We start from the raw sequence: 24,895 nt of genomic DNA on the forward strand, positions 1-24,895 counted from the left end.
GTAGCTCACGAAAGCTTATGCTCTAATAAATTTGTTAGTCTCTAAGGTGCCACAAGTACTCCTTTTCTTTTTACTCACACAGAGAGAGACTCAAAGCAATACCCTGTAACAACAGAAACAGCACCCAGAGACTCCCCACCCTTTTGTTGTATTTATCTCGTTTTGTTAACAATTGTGATTAAAATAGAGATAGAGGATGTATGTGGATGGATGCCTGGTGTGGATAATAACTGAATGATCAGGGAGGTGCCAGCCTCAGAATCCAGTGTCCATTGGCTGAAGAAGGCGTCAAGTGGAAATAACCACAGGACCCCTGGAGGGCAGACTGGAATCCACCCAACAGCCTCAAGAATGGGAGAACCAAAGAACAAGATAACATCTGGCAGCATGGAGCCGTCAGGAATGTGCCATCTGCTGATTGATTCAGCAACAGCATGATGAAGCAATTCCCATAGACTGGCATAGGAAGAAATTCCTATAAAAATAGACTCTAGAAAGTGAGAACTTTGGGGTCTGATTCTGCAAACCATCTTCCAGGAGCATCAGATGAGCATCTGACAAGGCCCTGCTCCATCCTCATGTCCAGGCCACCTGGCCAGTGGCTTGGCATGAGCAACTCTAAGGCTGGTAACTATGATAACAACCTTGCAGAACCTGTGTTTGTGTGTATGAATGAATGTGTGAATAAATATGAAATTGAATGGAATGTTATAGCTATAACTAACTGCTTACTATGATTCTTTCTGTATTCACAATAAATGTGGTATTTTGCCTTTTCCCCTTTAATAACATCCTGCTGGTTTTTATTTTATTGGTATAACACCTCCCCCCAGGATTTTTGGATAAGTAAGTGAATTGGGTGAATCATATACCCATTATATCTTAGGGGATGTCCACAAATACTACATCTCTGGCCCATCTTTACACTTTCTGCCTTCAGATCAGCAAGGATCAGAAGTCAGAATCATTAACAGGAAGGTATTAATTATTAATTATTATTATTTGTACAGCACCAGCAGTATGGTGCTGACAGGCAACTGATCCCCAGTGTAGAGTGGCTACAAGACATTCTGTACATTGGCTAAAAAGGTGTTGGGAGGAAAGGAGTGGGCAGGCTGTCAAGAGGGAGTGGCAGTTCTTTCTCAAAGGGTGCTGGCCTGTGGGGAGTTAGAACTAGGGAGAGCTGGCAGCTAGGAAACAGCAAGAAATAGGGATTGGTGGGGAAAGAAAAGTGGAGGTGGGGGAGAGCATGCTGCAACATGAAGGGTGGACAGCCTGCAGGGGAAGCTTTTAGTGAAAAAGGTAAACAATGGGAAGATGCCGGGGCAGCCAAGCCAAGCCAGAAAGGCAGGAATAGGGAGCTCTCCATTTGTGACTGTGCATCACCATTGAGCCACTGTTACAGAGCAGTCACTGATCCACCAGGGCAGCAGATCGGCACATCTACTCATATTTATAAGTATCCATTTCCATTCTTGCATGCAAAAGTTCAGGCTGTCTAAGGACTGCAGAATTAGGCCCACTTGTTATAACACTAACACTGCAAATATTTCGTTTTAAAAATCCTAAATTGTGTCTTTCAGTCAAAATGGTAAAAAGGGATCCCAGAGAGAGCATAACAATTACCTCCTCTGAAGAAATAAATTAAAGGAAGAAAGCTTCCTCTGGGTTCCTGAGCGCCTGCTTTCTAGCTACCTGTATTGTTACCGTGTCTACTTAATTAGTACATAGCTATTTTTAGCTCACATTACCCAATAAACACATCTTTAGAGGTGATTTACCATTCATGCTCTAACAAAAGAAGGAAGTGGTTCCTGTTTGCTATAGGAAAAGCCTCTTCAGCCTATTGAACTGTTCCATTAACCTTAGACAAAGCCCTGTAATACATACTAATTGGGAAAATGCCAAGCCTGTTTCCTACAAGTGCTTTCAGAGCAAACACCTGTGTTTTCATTTTAGTTATTGCTGTTGTCAAAAAGAGAAAAGAAATATTCCTTAGGAATTAGTACTCAGGTAAAAATGCTTTGCCATAAAAAATACTATTAATAACTAATACTTTACCTTTGACAAAATGCTTCAAGGACACCGCCTAATAAAAAATCCCACTGCCATGATACCAACACTTCGGCTGACCAGAGAAAAAACAAAGCCTCTCCAGTTTGTTTCATGGGCGAGTTTGGCAGCATTTTGTGTATTTTCACTAGCTGTTTTCCTTGTATACCAGTTCATTTCATTTCATTTCATTTCATTGTTTCATTTGTGTTTGTAATACCATCAGTATTGGCAGTGAGACTCAGAAACAGGCGTATTACCTGGAATTGCTACCGACTCAGGTATCAAACATCCTATTTGTTGTGATATGTAAGACACAGTGCGCTAGATTCTGGCCCACACTGCAGTCTCTCTGGCTGCTGCAGTGGTACACTGCAGTCTCTCTGGCAGCTGAGCAGTCCCCTGGCAAGCTGGAATCCTCTGTCCACATAGCTGGTGTAGCCAGTTCTACATCACCCCTACCTGGCCCCTTAGTGTGAGGGTGTATCAGAAGTAGTAGGGAGCTTGTCCAAAGCATACTTCACTCTAGCAATCCCCAGCTGGCATAACAACCTCATGGGAACTTAGACCAGCCCTGAGACTAGGCCAAGTGTAAAGCCACCATAGTCTCCTCCCCATTCCCTACAGCTGCTCTGAGCTGAAATTTGTCACAGCTGAGGATGTATCTCATTTTGTCCTAGATGCAGCAGATAAAGGAACTGTCCTGGGAGTGTAAACATATGGGGTCTACTGAGGACTCTGCCACTGATCTGCTGCTTGACTATGAGCAAGTCACTTAGCCTCTCTGTGCCTGTTTCCTCTCTTGTTCGTGTAGCTGTTTAAAAATGACTTTAGGGAGGTTATCTTTATAATTGTAATGCTTTCACCTCTCACATTTTAGAAACAGTTAATATTACACCAACTCAGATCTACCAATGCTGAAACACACTAAATAAAGTTTTCCAATTACATAAAGGCTCATAGAAATGGCTGATACTTAACTTCAAATAGGAAGTGAGCCAAATCCACCAAATTAAATTACTTTAGAACTCTGTACTGCTGTGTTAGGGAAACAATGTACATTTGGTTTTTCGAGTGTGATAATCCCTTGCAATTTGAAGCTACAAATTAATTAGATTAGATTAGATTAGATTAGATTTACCAATTAGATTTACCACTTCCTCAGGGCCCAGCCTTGCTCTGGGGCTCACGTGACAACTCTTTGCGGGCTATTTGTGTAGCACTTGTGCACACAAGCAGGGTAGCAAACAGCATGATAGCTCTTCTGCATAAACCAGATGAAAGGATTTCTCATCCCCTGCCCAGCCTATGTTTGCAAAGCCTGTAAAGTGGGGATTTCCAGTGTATATTTGGGGGGGGGGGGTGAATATCTGTGCTTATGTGGGCTAAAGCCGACTTACAACAAATGCTGGACATGGAAAACTACTACACAGGAGGCCTTCTTTCTGTTAGGAGTATCTTCATCCCAAGAATAGGATTAATTGCTCTTACTTCTGTGGCATGAATTAAATGAGAGTCTTTTCAATGACTTCAGCGGGCTTTGGAGGAGGCTGCTGCTGAGGGACCAAAGCTGAGAGATGTAATTGCCATGTATATGAATATATCCATATACATTACCACTCGACTTGCTATCATGTCGCAGCCAGCCCCCGCAACTCAGAGCTCTGACCATGTTTGGGGCTGTGTTTTCCTTTGGTGTTAGCTCTTTTCTTTTGCAGGGTGTCCTTCTAGCATATGGTGATTATTAGTGGCCATCCAGAACCCCCACAGAAACACAAAAAACAGAACTACAACTAAGCCTATATGCTAACTTCTTACCACTAGGTCCAGAGCTGGGGCTAGTGCCTGGTGCACAGGGCACCAATGCCGGGTCATTCCCCCAACTAGGAAAGCCCCCTCCCCCACTGCCTCCTTGATCCCTTCCAGACAGGCAGAAAGGACCAGGTTAGGTTAAACTGTAAACTCTTTGGGGCAGGTACAGCATCTAGCACAATGGCACCATGATCAGGTCCCTGTGTGCTACTGCAATACAAATAAAGAATAGCAGAGCTTATTATCTTCATATGACCCTGAGCCTGAAAGGAATCTGCATTCCGAAACTCCCGCTGAACTAAACAGGACTCTGCAAGGGCTGAAGGGTCCTCATAGCCAAATTGCTTGGCAGGATCAGGGCCTATTAGCAAAGCAAACTGAAATGCTGCAATCACACCCACCCTTTGGCTAGGCATAAATTGCTGAGCCACTTACCCGGATGTGAATCTGTTCTCCCACCGTGGGTGCACTTTCTCTTTTTCTCTTCACATCTAATAAGTCAACGAGAGGACGGATGGTCATTCCCTGCAGAATAATGACACACACACAAATCAGGCTCTCTTCACAACACAGCAACTTTTCAAAGGACCAGCACGTTTTCTAGTTATATATCTTTTAGCCTGTGCTGAAAATTTGCTGTTGAAGAGCATCACCCACGTCAACACAAAATTAGCATAGCAACGCAGTTCCTGAGGCACTGAATCCTGACTTGTTTCCAGGCAGAAGAGTTCTTTGCGCCAGTCTCTCTCCTCAGCTCTTTTGCTCTTTTCAGTATGTGAAGCCACTGTCTGTGAAAAACTCTGTACCTGTTTGCAGCCCAAAAACTTTATTTACCTACAGAAAAGCTATGTTAACGATTCCAGTACTGTCACATATCCATAGATTTTAAGGCCATTGCATTTCTTCTTGCATTATACAGGTCACAGAACCTCATCCAGTAATTTCTGCCTCAAGTCTATTAAAACTCCACAATTAATTGATTTTTTTTCAGTTTGGTGGCCAAACTGAAAAAATCTGAGGGGGAAAAAACATTTGGAGTCTAATTGAAACTGATTTTTTTATTTTTTTCTCACCTAAAGAATTTTTTAAAAACTATTTCAGGGTAAACAAAATATTTTGTTTGATCCAAAATTTTTTTTTTCATTCTACTATGTTACATTTTCAGGTGGGTTTTTTTTTTACCCTTTGCAAATAATTCAAACAAATCTAGCTAAATTTAGAAAGAAAATATCATTTCCAAACGAACAGTCAAAGCATGATATTTCAAAAATGACAAAACAGTTCATTGTGATTTTAAAAAAAAATGCATTTTTTCATTTTTCATTCAGCCAAAACTATTTGCCAAATTCCACCTGAATCCATTAAACAGTTTTGGTCACACTGAAACTTCCTGTTTTGGTGAATAAAGTATTCCAATGACAAATTTCATGCAGCTGTAAAGCCTAAAACTTCTGTATGAGCGCTAGCATGTCTTGTAGAAAGAGGTCTAGTCAAAATTTAAACATGTTAACTGATGACAGTGCTGAGCACCTTGCAGGAGGGACTCCACATCCTGCAGAGCCAAGCTAAGTGTTTGCCTGTTGTGAAGAGGGTCCTGGGTTCGTTAACTTTTTGATTTACTGTGTCATCTGTTATTAATCTTTACTGTCAGCATCTGTGATTTATCTATCTATGACTCTAACTGGGGAGGGAGGGGGAAAAGAGTTTTTAAAAAATCTTTCCATGGCCTCATGAATGAGAAATACTGACGTTCTGCTGTGATTACAATCCATTATATCTCTTAAGTTTGCCACTTTAAGAAATGGCTTTCCTATGCTAAGCCTGCAGCAGAAATGATACTGTAGCTGATGCTCTCTTGAATGTCACAAGAGTTGGCACGGAGGACAGCTTTAATTGCAAGAACAATTAATGTGTCATTTTAACCACTAATGTCAATACAGAATTCATCAACATTCAGTGTAAATAATATAAATCTTACAAATTTAGAAATAACACATATTGCAAATTAAGCAGCGCCTATGTAATTTGGCCTCTTGTCTTTTGCTGGATAATCAGCTGGGTTTGTTTTCATTTTAAACTGACAGTACTGAGTTCTGTGACCATGACTCCCAACTTCTCACATACACAGAAAGAGATTTCTATGGCTCTGATCCTGAGTGGTGTTTTATACGAGCAGGCCCCGTGCTTGTGCAGAGCCCCATTGACTTCAACAGAGTTCTGGCGGGGGGTTGGGGGGAGGGAGACTCCTGCAGCCACATGGATAAACTTGCTGGATCATGGCCTTCATACTGATTGATGGCTGTATCTAACCTGTGTGAAATGTATTACTGGTGTCAATCCGGTTGCTAGTGGACAAGTGTCCACATCACACAAAAAACTCAAAACAAAAACCTTCACAATTTAACAGTTCCTCCTTAGCAATTTCACCAGGGAGGTCACGGTCTGAATAGGCAGAGAGAGTGAACTATAAATGGAGAACATGGCATTTAGTTTTTAAAGGACATTGAGAGAAAAAACGATGAAGCTTCTTTGTGGCATTCAAGACAAAGGAAAGGCTCTTTTGAGGACTTTATAGTGCAAGTGGCATACATCAGGCCAGTCTGGGAGAACCGAGCATCTTTTAATTGCCCAAAAAACTTCACAAAATTACTGATCACTCCTGCTGTGTAAATTTAGGAATGATGAGGATACACTTGCCACAGGTTCAGATCGACCAAAATAGACATTGTGACTGGGTTATATACTGCATGGCTATAACCATGCATGGCCACACCTAACTGCTTACATATAATGTTTTGGGTCTAGTAAAGGCATTGCCAGATAATCAGCTGGGGCTTTCCAAGAGAAAGAAGCAATTTGTGTTCCCTCAAGATTCCTTGCACATCCCTTTACCCCTCTGCACCAGTATCAAGACCAATTACACTATGCCCTGCCATTTTTACTCAGTCTTTACTAACACAAAAGCTCTCACTGCGGCCAGGATTTGTGCCATTATTAATACAAGCTGCTGACGTACATCAAAAAAGAAAAAGCTTTAAAAACAACAGCACCATGAATGTTATTTTTTAACAAATCATTTCTTTCTTCCCCCTTCCATCCAAGGTGAAATGCATTATGAAGAATGCTGGGACACCAAAGTAACCTTTCCAGGCCCAGTTCTGCATCCACTGATGTAACTGGTAACACTCCCATTGATTTCATAGGATATGGGATCAATTTACACTCGGTGGTTTTTAAACGGTTTTCTTTAATATCTGATCTATCGTTTTTATATTTTTTCTACTCTGGGGCATGTCAAGCTTGTTGTTTCTCTAAGCAAGTTTAAATGTTTCTGATTCTTTTAGCTGTCTCTGCTACATGATGCCACAGGTACCCAGAATTTGAATCAAGCTAGTCTTCATGAATACTAAGTTTCTGCTGAATGACTCAAGGTCAAAGGCTCATTCTATTGACACACACCCACAGGGGAGTCCCACCCTTTTGCATGGAGATGACATCACCATTTGAGCTCTGAGGTTACACAAAAGCCCTTCCACTATCCTGAGAATTATTTTACGAAGCTTCTGCGGAATGGAACCGCTGCCTTAGAGCAACCTTTGTCAGGGACTCAGTCTCTCTGCAGTAGCGGTCCGGCCAAGTGACCAGATCTTTTCAATTTGTCACCCACATTTGCATCTTAAAACTTGTCAACCTAAACCCAACTCCCCTTTTCCCACCCCCTGGCCTCCACTCACTCCATTCAATCTGCCAGATAGGACTGGAAATTATGCTCCACAATAGAGATCCGGCTGCCTGTCTGACTCAACTCCAGGCCCAGTCACATTGGTATATCAAGATCATTACTGGTTTTGTCCAATTGATCGTATCAAATATGACGAGGCACAGAAGCTTTGCTGTGTGGGGTCAATTGTAAAACATACCAGTGTGAATCTTTACCTCGTATGCAGCCTGAGCATGAGCAATGTGCTGGGGTACATGTGGAAGAAATTCTCTCCCACTGGGTGTGGATCAGCAGTGAAGCCACTCTGCACCTCTACATGGGGCTTCAGAAGCCTCAACAGCTGCTTCACACCCTCTACAGGATGGGAAGTGGGTGGGGGGGAGTAGGGCAGGCATTGGATTGGTGAATCTGTATGGAGCTTGTGCACACAGGTGCAAGAAACCCCCATGGAGCTGTGTTAAATGGTGCCACCCCTTTCACTGACCTTCTGAATCTTGCCCCATATAGATACATGCAGCAGAACTGCCCTGGGATCTACTGTGCTGCTTTGCTCATCCAACTCTGCCAGTGGAACGGGGGAAGGTGAGAAGATAAGGCTATGTTCATTCCAGGAAACAAGAGTATCAGCATCATGTGCTTCCCACAAGCAGTTACACGGAAATAAAGGCCCTAAACCTAACCCTGTACTTTTAAAAACAGGACAGTTTGGGGAATTCCCTGACCAGATAATCCCAAATTTGTACCACAAACTCAGCTTGGGCCCTGACCTGATATACCAGTTTTCAAATGAACTAACTGTGCAAGTGCATTTTAGGGAGGTATGAAATCTGGGCTTTAATCAGAAACCTTGATGCAACCATGGAGTCACTGCTGCTGCAGCATGATGACAACACAGGGTGCAGCAGAGAATCAGGGCCAAAATCGTTAGCAAACTAAAAGTGTCTAGCAATTTATTAACCACTAGATGGCATTGAATTCCAAGAGATGTTCATTTTTCCTTAAAGGGAAGCACACAAGTTATAAACGGACCCCACAATCAAAGTAGGTCTTAATGACCTTCAGTATTAGCATACACTAAAATGATGGGAAATCTTTCACCTTCATTTACATATAAGAAAGGGGAATTAGTAATCATTTTAAAATAAAAGTGGGACATTGTAAAAAAGAGAGACCAACATATATTGAAACAGAAACATATAAGCAAGAAATTTCATATAGACAGAAGTATTTTGAAACTAACATTTTTAAAAAGATTGCCATTAGAATCCCAATGTAAAATTATATCATTTAACAGCATACGTGCTGGAACTTGGGGGTGAGGAGTGCTGCCACACTCCCTGGCTTGAAATGGTTTTCATTATATACAGGCTTTACCAATATACGCTATACAAATTGTTCCAGCTCTCCTGTTTAACAGAAAGGCCATTTAATTACTCTTAAAATTCTAGGGACCCGATCCCCATTCTATTCCAGTCTATAACAAAACCTCCATTGATTTAGAGCCCTGCCTGGATACAAAATTTGTATCTGCATCCAATCCGCAATCCACAAACATGGTACGTGGATATCCACAGATTTGCAGAGCTCTAGATATAAAATTTGGATCTGCATCCATCTGCGATCCGCAAACATGGTCCGCGAATGCAGATATCCACAGCTATAAATCAGATATCCACAGATTCGCAGGAACAGAAGCAGGACTAACTTCAGTGCATGGCAACTAGTGGCAGATTCTCTAATTTACCTCACTTTAAGTAAACATGGAAACAAATTTTGAACCTTAATCAGAAGCATCTATGAAAAATTACATCATTTGTGAGATACAGAGATTAACAATTGTGCTGTTAGCTCACTGGATCCTTTTTCATAATTCCATTTCTTATCATTACAAAACATCTAGATAAAGTCAGAATGCTTCCAAACTCAGCTTGGTTGGCAAAGTTTCTATCTTTTTATCTTACTAGTAAGATAATATATTCGAGCCACCTTGGGTTGTAAGACAAGAGCATCTGGCTAACATGTGTGGTATCATCTTATTTGTCATATTATTCTTGAGGAATAATAAACCCCTTAAAAATCCACTTTTTCCATGAACTGGACTATAATGAACCATTATTTTGTTTGTGTCTGATTTTTCTTACTTATCTAACTAGCCATACACCCCAATCCTTTTTCAACGCAAGACAATATGGCAATTTAAAGTTATCACAAGGGCAGGGCCTTCTTTCAATGAAACATCATAAAGTGCTAACACCTGTCTTTTTGTATGTATGTGAAGCTATCTCTGACATATATACTAAAGCCAAGATTTTCCAGTGACTAGTGATTTTGATTGCCCCAGTTGTTGTGTGTATCATAAAGAGACCTGATTTTCAGAAGGTTCTGAGCCTCTCAAAATCAGTACCACCCACTCAAAATCAGGCCCCTTTAAGTTGTCTCATGCCAAAAACTGAGACGTTCAAAATCACTAGTTATTTTTTAAAATCTTGCCCTTAGTGTTAAGTGGGTTTAGAATGCTTCCGTTCCTTTGTTCTCTATCCTGGTGTAGTGAGAATTGACCTTGTCTGGAGGAGGGTTTAACTAAAGTTCCATCTTACTACAAATCCAAATATGCCTGCCACAGGACAGCATTGGCCTTTTAAGAGGGAAGAGGCTAGTGCACCTGGGACGATCAGCTGATGCTCAGATGGCTTAAGAGAAGGCACCTGGGCCCTAGAGCAGAGGAATCTGGGTGAGTCAGGGCAGAGAGAGCAGATGTGGGGCTTTCGCTGCCTGAGAGAATGAATGCAGAGAGCGGAAAGCTCTGCAGGTGCTCCGTGAGAATAGGGAGACAGGCCACTAGCTGGATGGCCGGGGGAATGGGAGAAGGAGCCACTGGAGCAAGAGGGAGCACTGGGAAGTGCCCCTGCGGCCCCTGTGCCGTACAACAAGCCAGTGGCAGGTTTACAATGGCACCAGTGGCGCCATGGAACCGGGCCCATGCTCAGAAGGGGCCCCGGCCTGCTCTGCTTGCACTGCGCCCTGAAACCCTGGGAGCCCATTGGCTCTCCTCCCCCGCCCACCACTTGCTCCTCTCGGCCTCCCCACCGACTGGCCAAGGGCTCCTCTCCACCCCCTGGCCCCACCCACCGGCTTCTCTCTGCCTCCTGGCCAGACCCCAGTGCACCTCCGGCTCCGGGAAGTCTCCGCTTCTCATCACCGGTGGGGCTCCACCTGTCTCCCTGGAGCTGAGCCGCCTGGGACTATTGCAGAAGCCTGGCCAGTCTTGGCCAGTTTGGGGGGGCGGGCAGTGGGGGGCTTGGCTGGGCCCCTCCAGGCAAGTGGGTTCTGAGGGAGCCCAGCCAGGGCAGGCCCTGGCCTGGCTGATGGCGCCACTCCCAAGGGGCTGGAATGATTCCATGCCCTGGCTGCACTGGCAGCTCAGCCTGGCAGACACAGTCACCTCCCAGAGGGCCGGTGAGTGCAGCCGGGAGGCAGGGCGTGTGGGAGTGGGTCTCTGGAGGACGTGGGGGGGAGACGGGCTGTGAGAAAGCAGGAAAAATCTCTGTGTTGAGGCACTAGGGAGTGGGGGTTCTGTGTGGGATGCTGGGCAGTTGTGGTGGGGCTATGGGCAGGGGGGCACTGGGCAGGGATGGTGGTGTGCAGGGCACTGTGCATTTGTGGCGGATGGGGGCTCTGGCCATAGCGAGGCTGGGGGGGGGCTCTGGCCATAGGGAATCGGGGGGGAGGTGTTCCAGTGTTGGGCAGGGGGGGATGTGTGGCGCGGCATGGGCCCACCCCCAAGGGGAAAGGACATGCTGGCAGCACAAGACTGGGCGGGCCATTGTGGATCTGGCAACTGCCGGTTTATAAATAGTGCCCTCGCACTGGGCTTGGCAGAGCGGGGCCACCCCTGTCATGCCATGCCCCTGGTCAGCCCCTCGCTCTGGAGACCATTCTCCCCACATCATGCTCAATTGCTCCAATGGGGACCCATAAATATGTTTAGCGCCAGGCTCACAAAAGGTTAATCTGGCCCTGCAACAAGCAGGGAATTGGGAAAAACCCAGGAGGAATGTGAGGCTTTTATTAAGTCCAGGTTGGATGGATGATGTTTGTGTTATTGCTTCATTTGAGCTTTTGAACTCTAGTGGGGGACTCCCGGGGGTAAGCATGAGAGCCCTCCAGCCTAAAGCAAAACTGAGACTGACAAAGAGCCTCAGGTCACCAAAGACAATGAAGCCAGAACCTTTTGAGTTATGGCACTGGTGTTTATTTTGTGATTTGATATTAATAAATTAACCCATCTCATAGTCCAGAGTGTGTTTGAGAAGTATTCTTGAGGAGCCCTGAGAAGAGGAAACTGAGGTAGAAGCTCCTGCAGGGTCATCTCATGCCAGGATGGGGTGCTCTGAGATGGCAGCTCTGTGACAATACCCAACATAACACCTGTTTTTCTCCTTAATCGGGTATCAAATCCTAGAGTGTATTTTACTTTGGTGCTCATTCTGCTCTTTGGTAAAATAGCTAAGGGCCTCGCTTTACAGGGATATCTACATTAGCTTTTTCCTACTAAACTTTTCATCATTATTACCCCTGGTAGAGCTACACCAGTGCAAAGATGGAATTTGTCAACATGGAAAAGACTCACGTAGACAAGGCCTAACAGTGTTACTCAGCGACTGTTGTCAACCACAAATATAAGACACATTCTCCCAACTCCTACCTCGTTCAATAAGAATTCTAACCTCTGTATGCCTGATACAAGAAAAGGTCTGATAGCTTTATGTTCAATTCTTTTGTCCAATTAGAGTCCACACTAAATCTAAAGTGTCAGTATCAGCCATGTATCTGAAACAAAAACACTGTCATGCCCTATGCGATAATTGGACTGATGTAGGCATTCTATCATATTGATAGTATTCTTACCTGTACAAACACAGTGAAGAGAATAACTACAGTTGTGGCTGCAATGAAGAGTTTCTTTCTAGGGAAGTCAGGGAGCAAGAAAACCAGAGAGAAACAGATGGCACCTCTAAGACCCCCATATGCTATAATAAACTGATCCTTGCTGGTAATGGTGTTCACATGTAATCGGTTCACGAAGAAAGTCAATACAAGAATCCCTATTAAAGCAGGAAAGAAGATGGGAAATTAACAAGCAAGAAGAGAACTTATACAGCATTCATAATGGCAGGAAACAGCTTGAAAGAAGTGGCTATTACATTGTGAACAAATTACACATCAGTAGGAATAGAGCATTGAAGAATTTGGTAATATACCACACTCCTCCACTGGCCAGATCCACTGGGTTTCTATCTGTCTGGTACTAGCCCCAAAATAGCTAAGAATCCAGACCCAATTATGTATGACTTGGAGGAGACAGGAAATAGTGTTGAATGGCCATGGTTTGGTAGGTCTTGTGTATATATAAGACATTAGACTGTTCTTTTGGTAATATCTGTTGTTGGATACTATCAACCTTGTCATCAGGATATATTCTTGAAACTGGGGTTCCTTTTAGAACAAGAATCAGGTTTCCCCAGAGTTTGTTTATGTACATAGCCATCACTGAGGTGTTCCTAAAATATACAAATTAGGTTAGTGAATAAGTGCTAAGTATTAACTGAATATTTAATAAATAATAACTATTATAGTACAATACAGTGTATTAACATATTTGTTTTGATGGCAGTTTAAAAAAATATTTTAAAAGTCACTCTTTGTTTCATATTAACAGTAATGCACAGGTCCAAGAATTCATATTCATCAATATACTAATGTGAAAATTGACCCTGGGAATTGACTTAAACAGTAGTTGATTCATTGTGATTGGTAATTAATTATTGGATTTTCTGGGTGATAAATATTCTCTCAAGGGCAAACTGGCAATCTTAAAATTATTTAAATAATTTAGTTACAGTTACCTTTTGAACTGCATTTAGTTTTAACCAACAGCCAGGGCACATGAAATATTATATATAAATATATATATTAATTGCATTAAACTGGTGTATTTGGCAGTCTCTAATTCATAGAGATTAATACTATGTGAACTTTAAGTTTATGAAAGGTGCCACAGCAATTGATGCAATTTATAATCATTTGCAATTAAACAGGAGCAAAAAGTTACAGTTGGTCAAACTGTGGGTCTATTAATGACAATATCCCTGTTATAGAAACTGAGAAAGAAACATGTACGTGGCTCTGAACTTCTAGGGCCTGATTCTCATTAACCTCATTAACACCTGTGTAAATCAGGCCTTACCCCATTTACACAATGGAATCTGTACAAATGAGATCAGAATCAGGCCCTTAAACTCTAAACAGTGACTATAATTAAGCAATAACAACAGAGACCCTGGACTTTTCATTTCTTGAAGATTAATCTTCAAGATTAATGGCTGGTTTGAGAGCTGATAACATAAAAGGGTCATTAATTCTCTCCACCGCCCTCTCACATCACTACAGCTTTTTTTAAAAATGTTTTAAAGACATTATCCACCTTATTTGTTGGGAAGTAAACTTTAAAAACAACAATATACAAACACCTCCCCACACACTCTGATAACTAGCAATAACCAATTTCTATCACACAGAGGAACAATTTGGAGAAAACAAGAAATCTTGGAATATTCAGGAATAGCGAACATGATTAACTGGAACTGTGTCCATGATGTATTCCCAGCTCCAGGAGCACTCGGGAATTAAGGCCAAGAGGAGTAGATAATGACAAAAACTCCAGTTTTCATTTTTAATGTTCTATCTAACTGACAATAATACTTTTAGTTTGAAAAAATGCTACATAGAAACTTATTTCAGAACTAGACCAGAGCCAAATGCAGCCAGTAATTCACATGCAAATTAATTTCAAGTGCCATCTTTAAGTAAGATTGGTCAGTAATAAATACATTTTCCATTCATACAGTCAATTATCATTTATGTCCCTTAAATTAACTCAGGGTCTGTTTGGCTGAACACGTAGCATATGATTAACTATTTGGGCCAAAATATTTCTCCTTTTGGAAAAGCACCATAATAAACAGATAGCAGAAAATTCTAACTTGTTTAAAGAATGGCAAAATATTGGTGTCCTGGGGGCTGCTATCACCCTCTCAATTGCTTCATTTTTCTTCACTTTTCAGACCTCCTCCAACTTATGCCAGTGTGACTCTACTCTGCTGGCTTCAATAGAGTTATTCCTGATTTAGTGTAGCATCAGCGAGAAAATTAGAGTGGCTCTACAAGTGGGATGGGGGCCTGGAACCTGGTGGAGAGGGCCCAGCTGCTCCAATAAGATCAAAAACTTCTCGCCACAAAGACCTTTTCACGAGAGCTTTATTCTCAGGTTTAGGGTCCTCAAAAACCATCACAAAACCATCACCGTTGCCAAAAAAAACCATCTACAAACATTCTTACAGAAAAGAAAAGAAGCATGAGTAGTGGTAAGTAGTGGGAGGGGCTTGCCACCCCAAGTACAAACCCACCAGGCCATGGGTATGCACTTGGGGGTGCTAGCCCGAGCCCCTGCCTGAGTTACCATGGCTACACTACTATTTTTACCATGGTAGCTTGATGAGAGCTAGTCTGAGTATGTCTCCTTGAGCTGGGAATCGCACCCTTAGCTCCAAGCGCAAACATACCCTAAATATTGTAAATAGGTGAGCTAGAGACCAAAATATTGAATGAAATTCAACCCTGGATGAATGTTGGCCTGGCGCCCTTTGAAGTCAATGGCAATTGCACCTAATTATTACAGGGCTGATTTTGGTGTCATCTCTTCTTTGCTCTTTCTGTTTACAATATTAAATCCTTTCCGGTAATGTGATAAGTAAATAGAGAATTTGAGGTTTACTGCCTATTCTTGGAACACCAGAGCAGGTTGTTAGGTACTTTAATGATTGTTACTGTCATTGTTTGTCACCCTCCTGCCATGAGCTGTTTTCAAACAAGGGGAGTCCAAATAATTCAGAATGCTTTTTTCATTTCATTGAAAACAAACATTTTAAACAAAGGAAACCATTTTCTCATAGTAAAGCACTGAAGGGTGTGCATAATTGACCAATAAATGTGCTTCCAGGTACATTTATGGCACTCAGTCATTAACAGCAAATCTAGTCATGTATTAATAGCCAGTAAAGCACATCCTGCCATGTCTTGTTGATAATCACTGAGAATCCAATTTAAGTCATTTGTTGATGAGCCTATTAAACGTCAGGTCAAGTTTTAACCACAAAGGTATTTCTGGTTGCTTTAGTGGTTTGTAAACAGACACCCTATGAAGCAGCGTTCACAAATTCTAGGTGCCACCTTTCTTCTCAAAAATGTACTATGCTTGTGAATACTTTGTACATTAATTTAAGATTAAGTTATAAAAAGCATCCCTAGAAAAGAAAAGAGACTGCACGGTAGCTACAAGCTTAGAGTGACCAGATGTCCTGATTTTATAGGAACAGTCCTGATATTTGGGGCTTTTTCTTATATAGTTTCCAATTATCCCCCACCCCCGTCCCAATTTTTCACACTTGCTATCTGATCAGCCTATATGGGCTCCAGGATTAAATCCCAGTATCAAGAGGCCTGATTCTCCACTGCATTGTGGGGTCCCTTCCACCTGTGCAAAGTGGTTGTCAAACACCCCTCCTCGACTTTGCACAGATATCGGTGACTCCATGTGGTGCAGGGCAGTGGAGAATCATGCTCCCTGAATGCCAAATCAGTGCAAGTTACACTCCTTTACTACTTTCACCCATTTTCCTGACGATTTACAAACACTGGAAAATGTCTTTGGGGGTTGCACCTGCTTACATGTGGTCTGGTTTTTGTCTGGTTACTGTAAAAGCCAGCAAATATCTAGGGCACAGCCTTTTTTCAGATTTAAGATCATTTTCAACTCCAAGTGTGTTAGAAAAGGATTTTGGGCCTATCCCTACCCTCCCATTTAGAACTTGGTCTTGGTCTCCCCACCCATGAGTGACTCTGTATTCTCAGTTGTAGGTTTACAAGCTAGTGATGAGGAGAGCAAGTTAGCCCTGGGTCTTGTTTAACTTGCCCATTTAAATGGCTAACCTTCCCCTAGCATGCCTGAGTTCTACCTGTCATGCCTCTATATGAAAAAAGATGTGTTGTTTCTCTAACAAAATGTCTATATGAATTGAAGTGGTTGTGAAAGGTGCCTGACTGACAAACCCACAAATGGAAGTCCTCTTATTAGCTACAGCTTAGGAAATGCCCAGGCATTGGCAGTATAAACTTCCTAACTTTAAGGCTTTAAGCCACATTTACATCATTAGAATTCTGGGCTGGTGAGACCCCAGCATTATTTAGGTGTCTGAAGGAGCTGCTCTAAGTCAGACAGTCAGAGCTGTTCAGAAATGCTGTAGCATGGGGCACCCCAACATACTGGGACTGGCAAGGGACCCTGTGTTTCCCATAACTACATGGGGGAAAGTCTCCTATTGCTGGCCTAGGGGCTTTTATGGAGCAAAAAGTGGCCATAGAGAGTGGGAAAATCTCTCCTATATAAAACACTCTATACATTGTGCCCAGGTAGGTAAAGAAAGAAGAACAAAGACATAGAACAACAGGGCACAATACTAGGCTATATATTAAGTCTCTATATTTGCATAGTATTTGTTTATATAATGTCTCCAAACTCTGGGCTAGGAGCATGTGTTGTGTCCTTTATGGTAAGTGTCAAGGTTCCTTCCCCACTCTGAACTCTAGGGTACAGATGTGGGGACCTGCATGAAAGACCCCCTAAGCTTATTCTTACCAGCTTAGGTTAAAAACTTCCCCAAGGTACAAACTTTGCCTTGTCCTTTTCACCCTTTGCTGCCACCATCAAGCATGTTAAACAAAGAACAGGGAAAAAGCCCACTTGGAGACGTCTTCCACCAAAATATTTATTTATATTTATATTATACCCTTTATTTTTATGACAGCAAGGAAGAATCCCTAAAAAAGTAAGGTTGGGAGTATCCTAGGGTTGCTGAGTAAAGGAGAGGTTTAGCCCTCTGCTTTAAAAATATAAGATGAGAGAAAAAGTAATCATGGGACCTCCACATCATCATCAGGGGAGGTGTTCATCCACTATTTGTTACTCACTGAATCTTATTCTGAACATTGCAGTGCCTGGCTCTGAAGCCTAGTTTAATCTCCAGTTTTGCTCTGTTTCAAGGATACCATTTGCCCATTAACATTTCCTAGCTGTTCCTACAGGAGAATTTACAGCTGCAGAGGTCTTGGTTCATATCATTTCCATCCTGTGCTGCAGAAAGTGTGGATTATCCTCTGCAAAAAATATCTTGATGTAACTGCAGCTCCCCTCAGTTGCTTATGTTCTTAGACATGCTAACTCAAAACTTTACCAAATACTGGGCTTCTCGCATTTTTGCTGGCTGCCTCCATTTTAAGGCCCCAGAGCTCTTCTATGCAGGAAAAACCTGTGTAAAAGAACAGAAACTCCATGGACATCAGCTCACAGGTTCCTTCCAATTTTTCCATTTAAGGGCAATGCTTCTCACAGAAGAGGCCAGGGGTTCTACCCCTCAGACCTGAGTACATTAGGAACTCCATGTGGAGATACCTTGCCTCTTGGGTTGCCAATTTTTGTTGGATGTATTCCTGGAGGTTTCATCACATGACATAACCTTTAATTAAAGATTAATCTTTCATTCCTGGAGATTCTGGGCAACCCTACTTGCCGCTACACTGCTGTCTGACCCCAAGCTCTCTGCTACTTCTAGCCCCAGCTACACTCCATGCCTTCCACGCTGGAGCCACCAAGGGACTCTAAAGATATAGACATATATATATTTATATATAGACATTATAAAGATACACTAAGAGGGGGCAGCTGAGACCAGTGGAGTCTATCTGAGCATCTAAAATAGAGATACCAACAGATAGATATGGTGAAAATTCATGGTTATCACATACCCAGTGCAGGGAGCAGACCAGGAAGCTGACAAGGACAGGGGCATGTCCAGAGTGCAGCTGCATTCCAGCAATCTATAGCAGGTGTAAGTGCCTTTAAGGGCCATAATTACCTGACATAAATTAGAGCAGCACAGAGGGTGCTTGAACTTGTGTCGGACACTGAGGCAGCCCCAGGATTAGGGGCAGGAATGTAAAGTTGACACAGCTCAGTCAGACTGGAGGACTGGGGCAGAAATCTGTTTCTCTATATTTCTGGACAACAAGGAAGTTCGTCTCCACATAGAACTATTCCAAACATGTTTGACAGGGATTTTACTGACTTAAAACTAAAGTAGCAAAATGCGAAGCCAGCACTGAGTGCGGGTGGTGAAATCTGGCCTATGGTATATATGGCTCATACACCACAAGTCATGTGTTTTGTAGTGATGGTGATGTGGAGGAAATGACTTCAGAACTGATGCATCCTGCTAGATTTCACTTTTTATATCAATGCTGCTAGCCATTTACTATTATTCTGTGGTGACGTTCAGATCTATTCAGGAAAGCAAGCCAAACTGATTCCTATCTCTAGGCTCAACTGGAGACATAGCTCATAATAAAGGGCAGTGCACCGCTATACCAGCTCAGTGGAAGACATTCTTCCACAGGGAAGCAGAATGGTCCAGGAGTTCCAGGACAGAGAGATCCTGTGTGCCAGCTGTCACATCCCTTTATGAGATACAGCTTGCTCCTCCTGCATAGGTAGCCAGCTCTGCTGGACAGGGCACAGATGGATGGAGTCATGGACCTCCATCCTCCCTACCCTCTTTGGGGCACAGTTCAAGCCCCAGGGCAGTAGGAGGGAGCAGTTCCTCTGCTACTGTGAGTGCAGGAACGGGAATTCTTGTTACCAAACAAGCAGGTGATGGGTTTCTCACATGCTTTCTGCCCACTGTACCCATATAAGAGCCAGGCAGAATCTGGCATGGGTTTAAGTACAGTTACTGCTGTCATTTTAAAATACGTCCATCCCACATCTACTGTAAGAGATGGCAACACATTGTGTATAAGGACTCTGGATTGATCACCCAGCTACATAGATGCATATGGGGATTCACATTTCACTACAAAACACAGGCCTCTGCTTCTCAAGCTAATAATACAGCTCATTAGCTCAGTCAGCAGAGAGAACTGCTTATACATAACATCCAGTCCACCACCTTCTCAGCTAATGGCAATGATTCACATGCAACCAAGCCAATACATGACTTATTTCTTCCAGTTAAGACAGCATTTGACCTTGAATACACTTTAGAGCAGCTGAGTACTCAGGAGTCCAAGCCAATCCTGAGGCACTCATCTGAATCAGTCTGTGCCCAAGACCGACAACCACATTAAGAAGAGACAATAAGATTCACACTCAAGATGATCAGCTCCAAAAACAACAAGATCCCCCCCCATTAGCTCAAGAACCAGTTTACCTTAACCAGTACAGGAACAAAGGGAGTCAATCACATTTTCCATTGAAGGATGTGATAAAATGAACTGGAAACATGGTAGAAATACAAAGGGAAGTACTAAATGAACCAGCAGTTAGAATTAAAGGTTACGTTTTGAATGTTAGGCAACCAGTACTTTTCAAAGAGTCCCTCCCCTCCTACACTTAAATGAAATACATAATAAACTCTGAAATTGTACATTTCATTCCCACAAAGAAAAATCAGTTTTTTCACCATACCTAGTGCTCTCCAAATAAGACAGAAAATGACGGTAAAGCAAATATAAGACCAACTCCACTCGTGGTTGTCTCCAATGGTAGAGACCCCAAGAAAGATGAAGATAAGGGTATCACTAACACTGCTCCACATCTTCATAAAGTATTTGATTGTAGTGTGAGACTTTAGAGAGATGTTCGCCTCCACATAACGTTTCATGCCCATGGCACAAGCAATAATACTGAGGAAAGAAAATAAAGCAATTACATATGGTACATAGGTTGGTTGGAGGAACATACTAGATAGGCAAAAATTATATCATAGCTTTTCCAAGACAATGTAAGACTTAGTTTAGGGTCAGATTCTGGTATGCTGAGACTCACTAAGTAGTACCTTACTCCCCAAGTAATTCTATTAAAAATCAGTGAAACTACTTGTGCAGAAAGAGACTACTCTGTGTGAGTAAGGGTATTTGAGTAAGGGTATTTGGATCAGGCCCTTAATAAATAAATGCTAAGTTATTACATTTATTGTAGGGAGGTAGCGACACCTATAGTTAATGTTGCCCAACTCTTTCCATTATAAGACCCTGTTTTCAGTTCCTTATAAGTTTGCCAAACTTTAACAATTTGAGCTAAATTTTCAATCCTGGGTATTTGCCTCAGACTGATGTTTTCTGGAAAATTTCAGCAAAAAAGGTTCAGCTGTTTCTCAGAATGAGGTTAGGGGGAAAAATGCATTGGTTTGCCTATGTTAAAATATTCTTAAAAATATTTCATTGAGAAGATCTAACACCTCCTCCAGGGGCCTCCTTATTTCTAGCATTTCCTAACTTTTGAGTGTTTTACTTTGCAACTTTGTAACATTCTTTTAATGTAGCTTTTTAATATCATTATTAGTATATTGCATATACATTACACTTCCTGTAATCTGTTTGCCATAAGCAGTGCAACACTGACAGATTCTAATCAAGACTAAACCTCAATTTTTGGAATCAAAGACTCATAAATATTAGATATACAAAAGGCCTGTTAGATAATAACCAAGTTCATCTCCCTGTCATTACAGGACTGTTCCCTACACACAATACAAATTGCTCTCTGCAGTACATTTTTATTTGTATTACCATGGTGCCTCAGGGTCCCAGTTATGGATCACGCCCCACTGTTCTAGGCTCTGTAGATGCACATAACAAAGAGGCAGTCCCTGCCCTGAAGAGGTTACAGTCCAAGTGCAAGACCTTGGGTGGATGCTGCAAACTGGCAGTAGGGAGTATAAGGAAATGATGAGACAATACTGAAGAGACAAGAATTACAGAAAAGGAACGGGAGCAAATTCTGACATAAGTTACACCAGTGTAAATCTGAAGTAATTCAGCTCATTCAATGGAGTTTACACCACTATGAAACCAGAATCTGGCCCATAAAATTTTGATCTCTCAAAAGTATAATAGTGGTATAATTTCTTTTTTTAAAGCATAATTTCTTTAAAAAAAATCTTGAGAGTATTTCCAGTGTTTTTCTGTATATTGTGTCTTTTTATAACTCCATTCCCGTGCCACCCCATGGGCCCACAGAAACCAGCTCTAACTGACAGATCAGTATGGCACATAGGATAATGCTGATGAGCTAAGTATTTATTGCCTTTTCATAGCTTCCACACAGTCTCAGAGAGGGTTGTGCTGAGAAGTAGCATGTGATGAGGTGGGCTGAGGAGAATGTCATGCACAAAGGCGTTCGCCCAGATTCTGCACTGTTCTCTGATGCTTTGGGAAGCATATCTGGTGAATTCTGGCCCTAAAACCACAATAATCAGCCACAGGAAGATCATCCCAGTCAAAGGAACCTTCAGAATACAGAGACCTGAGGTAGCTCCTGTGCTGCTGGCATGAGGGGTGTGAAGAGAGCTTCTTCATATCTGGCTGATCCATGGCTTCTGTATCAGACTCTCGGGGCCAGAGGCAGCCAACATAGCATATGAGTAGCCTGCAAGCTGTTCTAACTAACACCAGGGACTGGCCCAGTGCTCAGCCAGCCCTGGATGCGGGAAGCACATTTTACATTCCCATCCCCATCCTGAGCTGCTATGTTCTTTGGCCCCAGCTGAGGAGCTGGCCCCTTAAATCAGGACTACAGAGAGCTCAACTGATATCAAAGAAACCTTACTGAACATTCACTAGGCTGTGTGATGAACACAGAGCAGGCTTCCAACAGGACCACTGTGCTTCTGAGGAAAATAGAGAGTGTCACTACAGCAGTAACATTTTACCTCTTCATGTATTACATACAAGGTCATTTTAGAAGTGTGAAGCACCAGTTAAAACTTTTACCCTTTAATTGTTCATGGATAATTGGTTATTGAAACTACAGGATATACGTGGTTAGCCTAATTCATCATCTTTTCAAATCAGTATAATTTCAGCCTAGCAATCTCAGAAGGTCAAAGCAATTGGAATCAAAGAGCCAAAGCACTGATGGGGGGGGGGGAGGGAGGGTATGTTACTTTGGCTGAAATACATTGTACTAAAGGACTGGTTAAATGAAGGCAAGACAAATATCAGTTTCTCAATTCTCGTCACCATTGCTATTTTGACAACAACTCTCTGAAGCAAAGGGCCTCGTTTTCTTCTAATCTACATCCGTGTACATCAGGAGTAACTTCCCTGAAGCTGCTAGCATTACACTGAGATAAATTGGTCTGATCCACATAGGATCTAGCCTATTGACTTTAAATTTTACTTTACTAGTGCCTGCCACTCCATAGTTTTCCAAATAGCCATTGGCTACTGCTGGTCCATTCTATTCATAATTCATGTTCTCAGCTGGTGGTCATTCGGCATATAATACAGGGACCACAGAATGACAAACTTATGCAGTGGGAAGCAGTATACACTGCCGAGGAGATTAGCGTTGGACACTGACTGCAAAAAACACATTCTGACTGGGTGTTTGGGCTTTATTGGCAAAGTCACAACTGTGTGCCCCTCCCAGTGAATATACAGTTTAGCTATGGGCATGAAAAAGAGAGATGAGAACATTTCTGTCCACCTTTCTTTTCTCTCCCTCCCTCCCTCTCTTTGATTTTAATCTCATCATTTTTAAGTCTTATTTTACCTGCAATTTACATCCTTTCTTATTTCATATGCAAGTTCCAGGAAATTGACAAAAAAAACCCCACTACTTTTTTGCCTCCACTTCTAAACTGCAATGAAATGCAGTGAAATGAGGCAGGGAGAGGAGCTCATCTGTCCTTTCTCTGTTCACTGCCAAAACGTTGGGCAAAGTACATCCTAGTGTACAGTGGGAATAGAGAGGACCTCAGAAATAAATGTGATCATTTTCTGTTGGAAATTGTCAATTTTTCTAAATAGGGGAAATATGTGGCCACTGGGAAGCCTGGATGTGAAGATCTGTACTGAGCATTAATAACGTGGGTAGGGAGCGCTAACTGTAAGGGCAGCAAATAGTGTGTTTCAACAACTGAACAGAAGGATGACAACAGCAACAATGGCCAAGGTTTCCATGAGATGAGATCTCACCTGACTATTTTTCTGCAACCCATGAAAAATCAATGAGCCTGATTCTCCTCTCACCAGCCTCCTCTGTCCTCTGCTACTAGTAAAACACCATTAATTTCAACATAGTTATTCCTGCTTTGTATTGCTGTTAGCAAGAGCAAAATGAGGCTCATCTTCTTGTGATCTTTCCCCCTCTGCTGGCTCAGCAGCAGCTAATTAACAAACCCTTATTGACCCAGCTGTGCAGATATTTACAGAGCAAAACAATGAAGTTAAACTATAACCGTGATGTTAATTTCAAAGCACAAAATAAAAATACTGTTAGTTTTGGGAGAATATTTTCAGGGTACTAAACTGGTATCACAAACAAGAGAGCAATACAAAAAATGTGCTTGACAACATCTTCTTGGAAGATAGTTTAAAAGGCTTAAGAAACACAAATGAGCCATAAGCGTCTTTCTATTTCTTATATTTAAATCTTAAAATATACCATTATCTGTAATCTCTATTTCTTATGACAAGGAAGTAGCTATCCAAGCACACATTTTGATCCAGAAATGATGCATTATTAAAAAGGGAAAAAAATGGGCTCCATGCTGGGTACAGTACCCCGTGACAGATGGAAACACCATTACGTCTGAACGCCTTCTCCTTCCATGCTGATTATGCAGCATATTTATTTCACTGTTCAGTCACATGTACCTTAGTTTACCTTTTCCCATGAACTATAATTGTTTCAGCAATACTGAAATATTGCTTTGTATTGGCCATCTAGGAAACAAAAGCCTGCAAAGTATAGACGATTCCTATTTTTACACAATGTAGTATCATTGGTTTTAACATAGATCATCCAGATACTGCTGTATTTAACTGGTAGGTGGATGTTTAATATTTCATTTTCTTCTCATCATCAGTATTATCAATATCGGAGTTGTCTATAAGGCACATATCACTGGAATCTAGATGCACTTTACAGTCATTAGGGAAATACTAAATATCTTTACTTTTTGTGTTTGTCAGCACTAGATGAGTCCATTTCCTCAGTCAGGATCAGAGCTAGCAACCACTGTCAGGGAAACGGACTGGATGACCTCATACATCTATACTGTCTTTGATTCTAAGGTAAGATCTCTTTGTCCATTAGAAATACTGGATCGAGTTTTGCTGGACTAAATCAGT

The 24,895-nt window shown here is 42.0% G+C and overlaps 1 protein-coding gene across 1 annotated transcript in view; it reads right to left on the bottom strand.

Annotated features, from left to right (window-relative positions):
* Nucleotides 1-24,895, bottom strand: part of LOC119860920 (sodium/hydrogen exchanger 2-like) — a 66,267-nt gene that overhangs the window by 27,078 nt on the left and 14,294 nt on the right. The window contains exons 4-6 of the mRNA XM_038415120.2: nucleotides 20,223-20,440; nucleotides 12,494-12,690; nucleotides 4,300-4,389 (exon numbers count right to left, since the gene is read on the bottom strand). Of these exons, the coding sequence (XP_038271048.1) occupies nucleotides 4,300-4,389; nucleotides 12,494-12,690; nucleotides 20,223-20,440 (505 nt within the window). The remainder of the gene's footprint in view (nucleotides 1-4,299; nucleotides 4,390-12,493; nucleotides 12,691-20,222; nucleotides 20,441-24,895) is intronic.

This window comes from Dermochelys coriacea, chromosome 9 (assembly GCF_009764565.3).
Source record: "Dermochelys coriacea isolate rDerCor1 chromosome 9, rDerCor1.pri.v4, whole genome shotgun sequence".
Taxonomy (NCBI): domain Eukaryota; kingdom Metazoa; phylum Chordata; order Testudines; family Dermochelyidae; genus Dermochelys; species Dermochelys coriacea.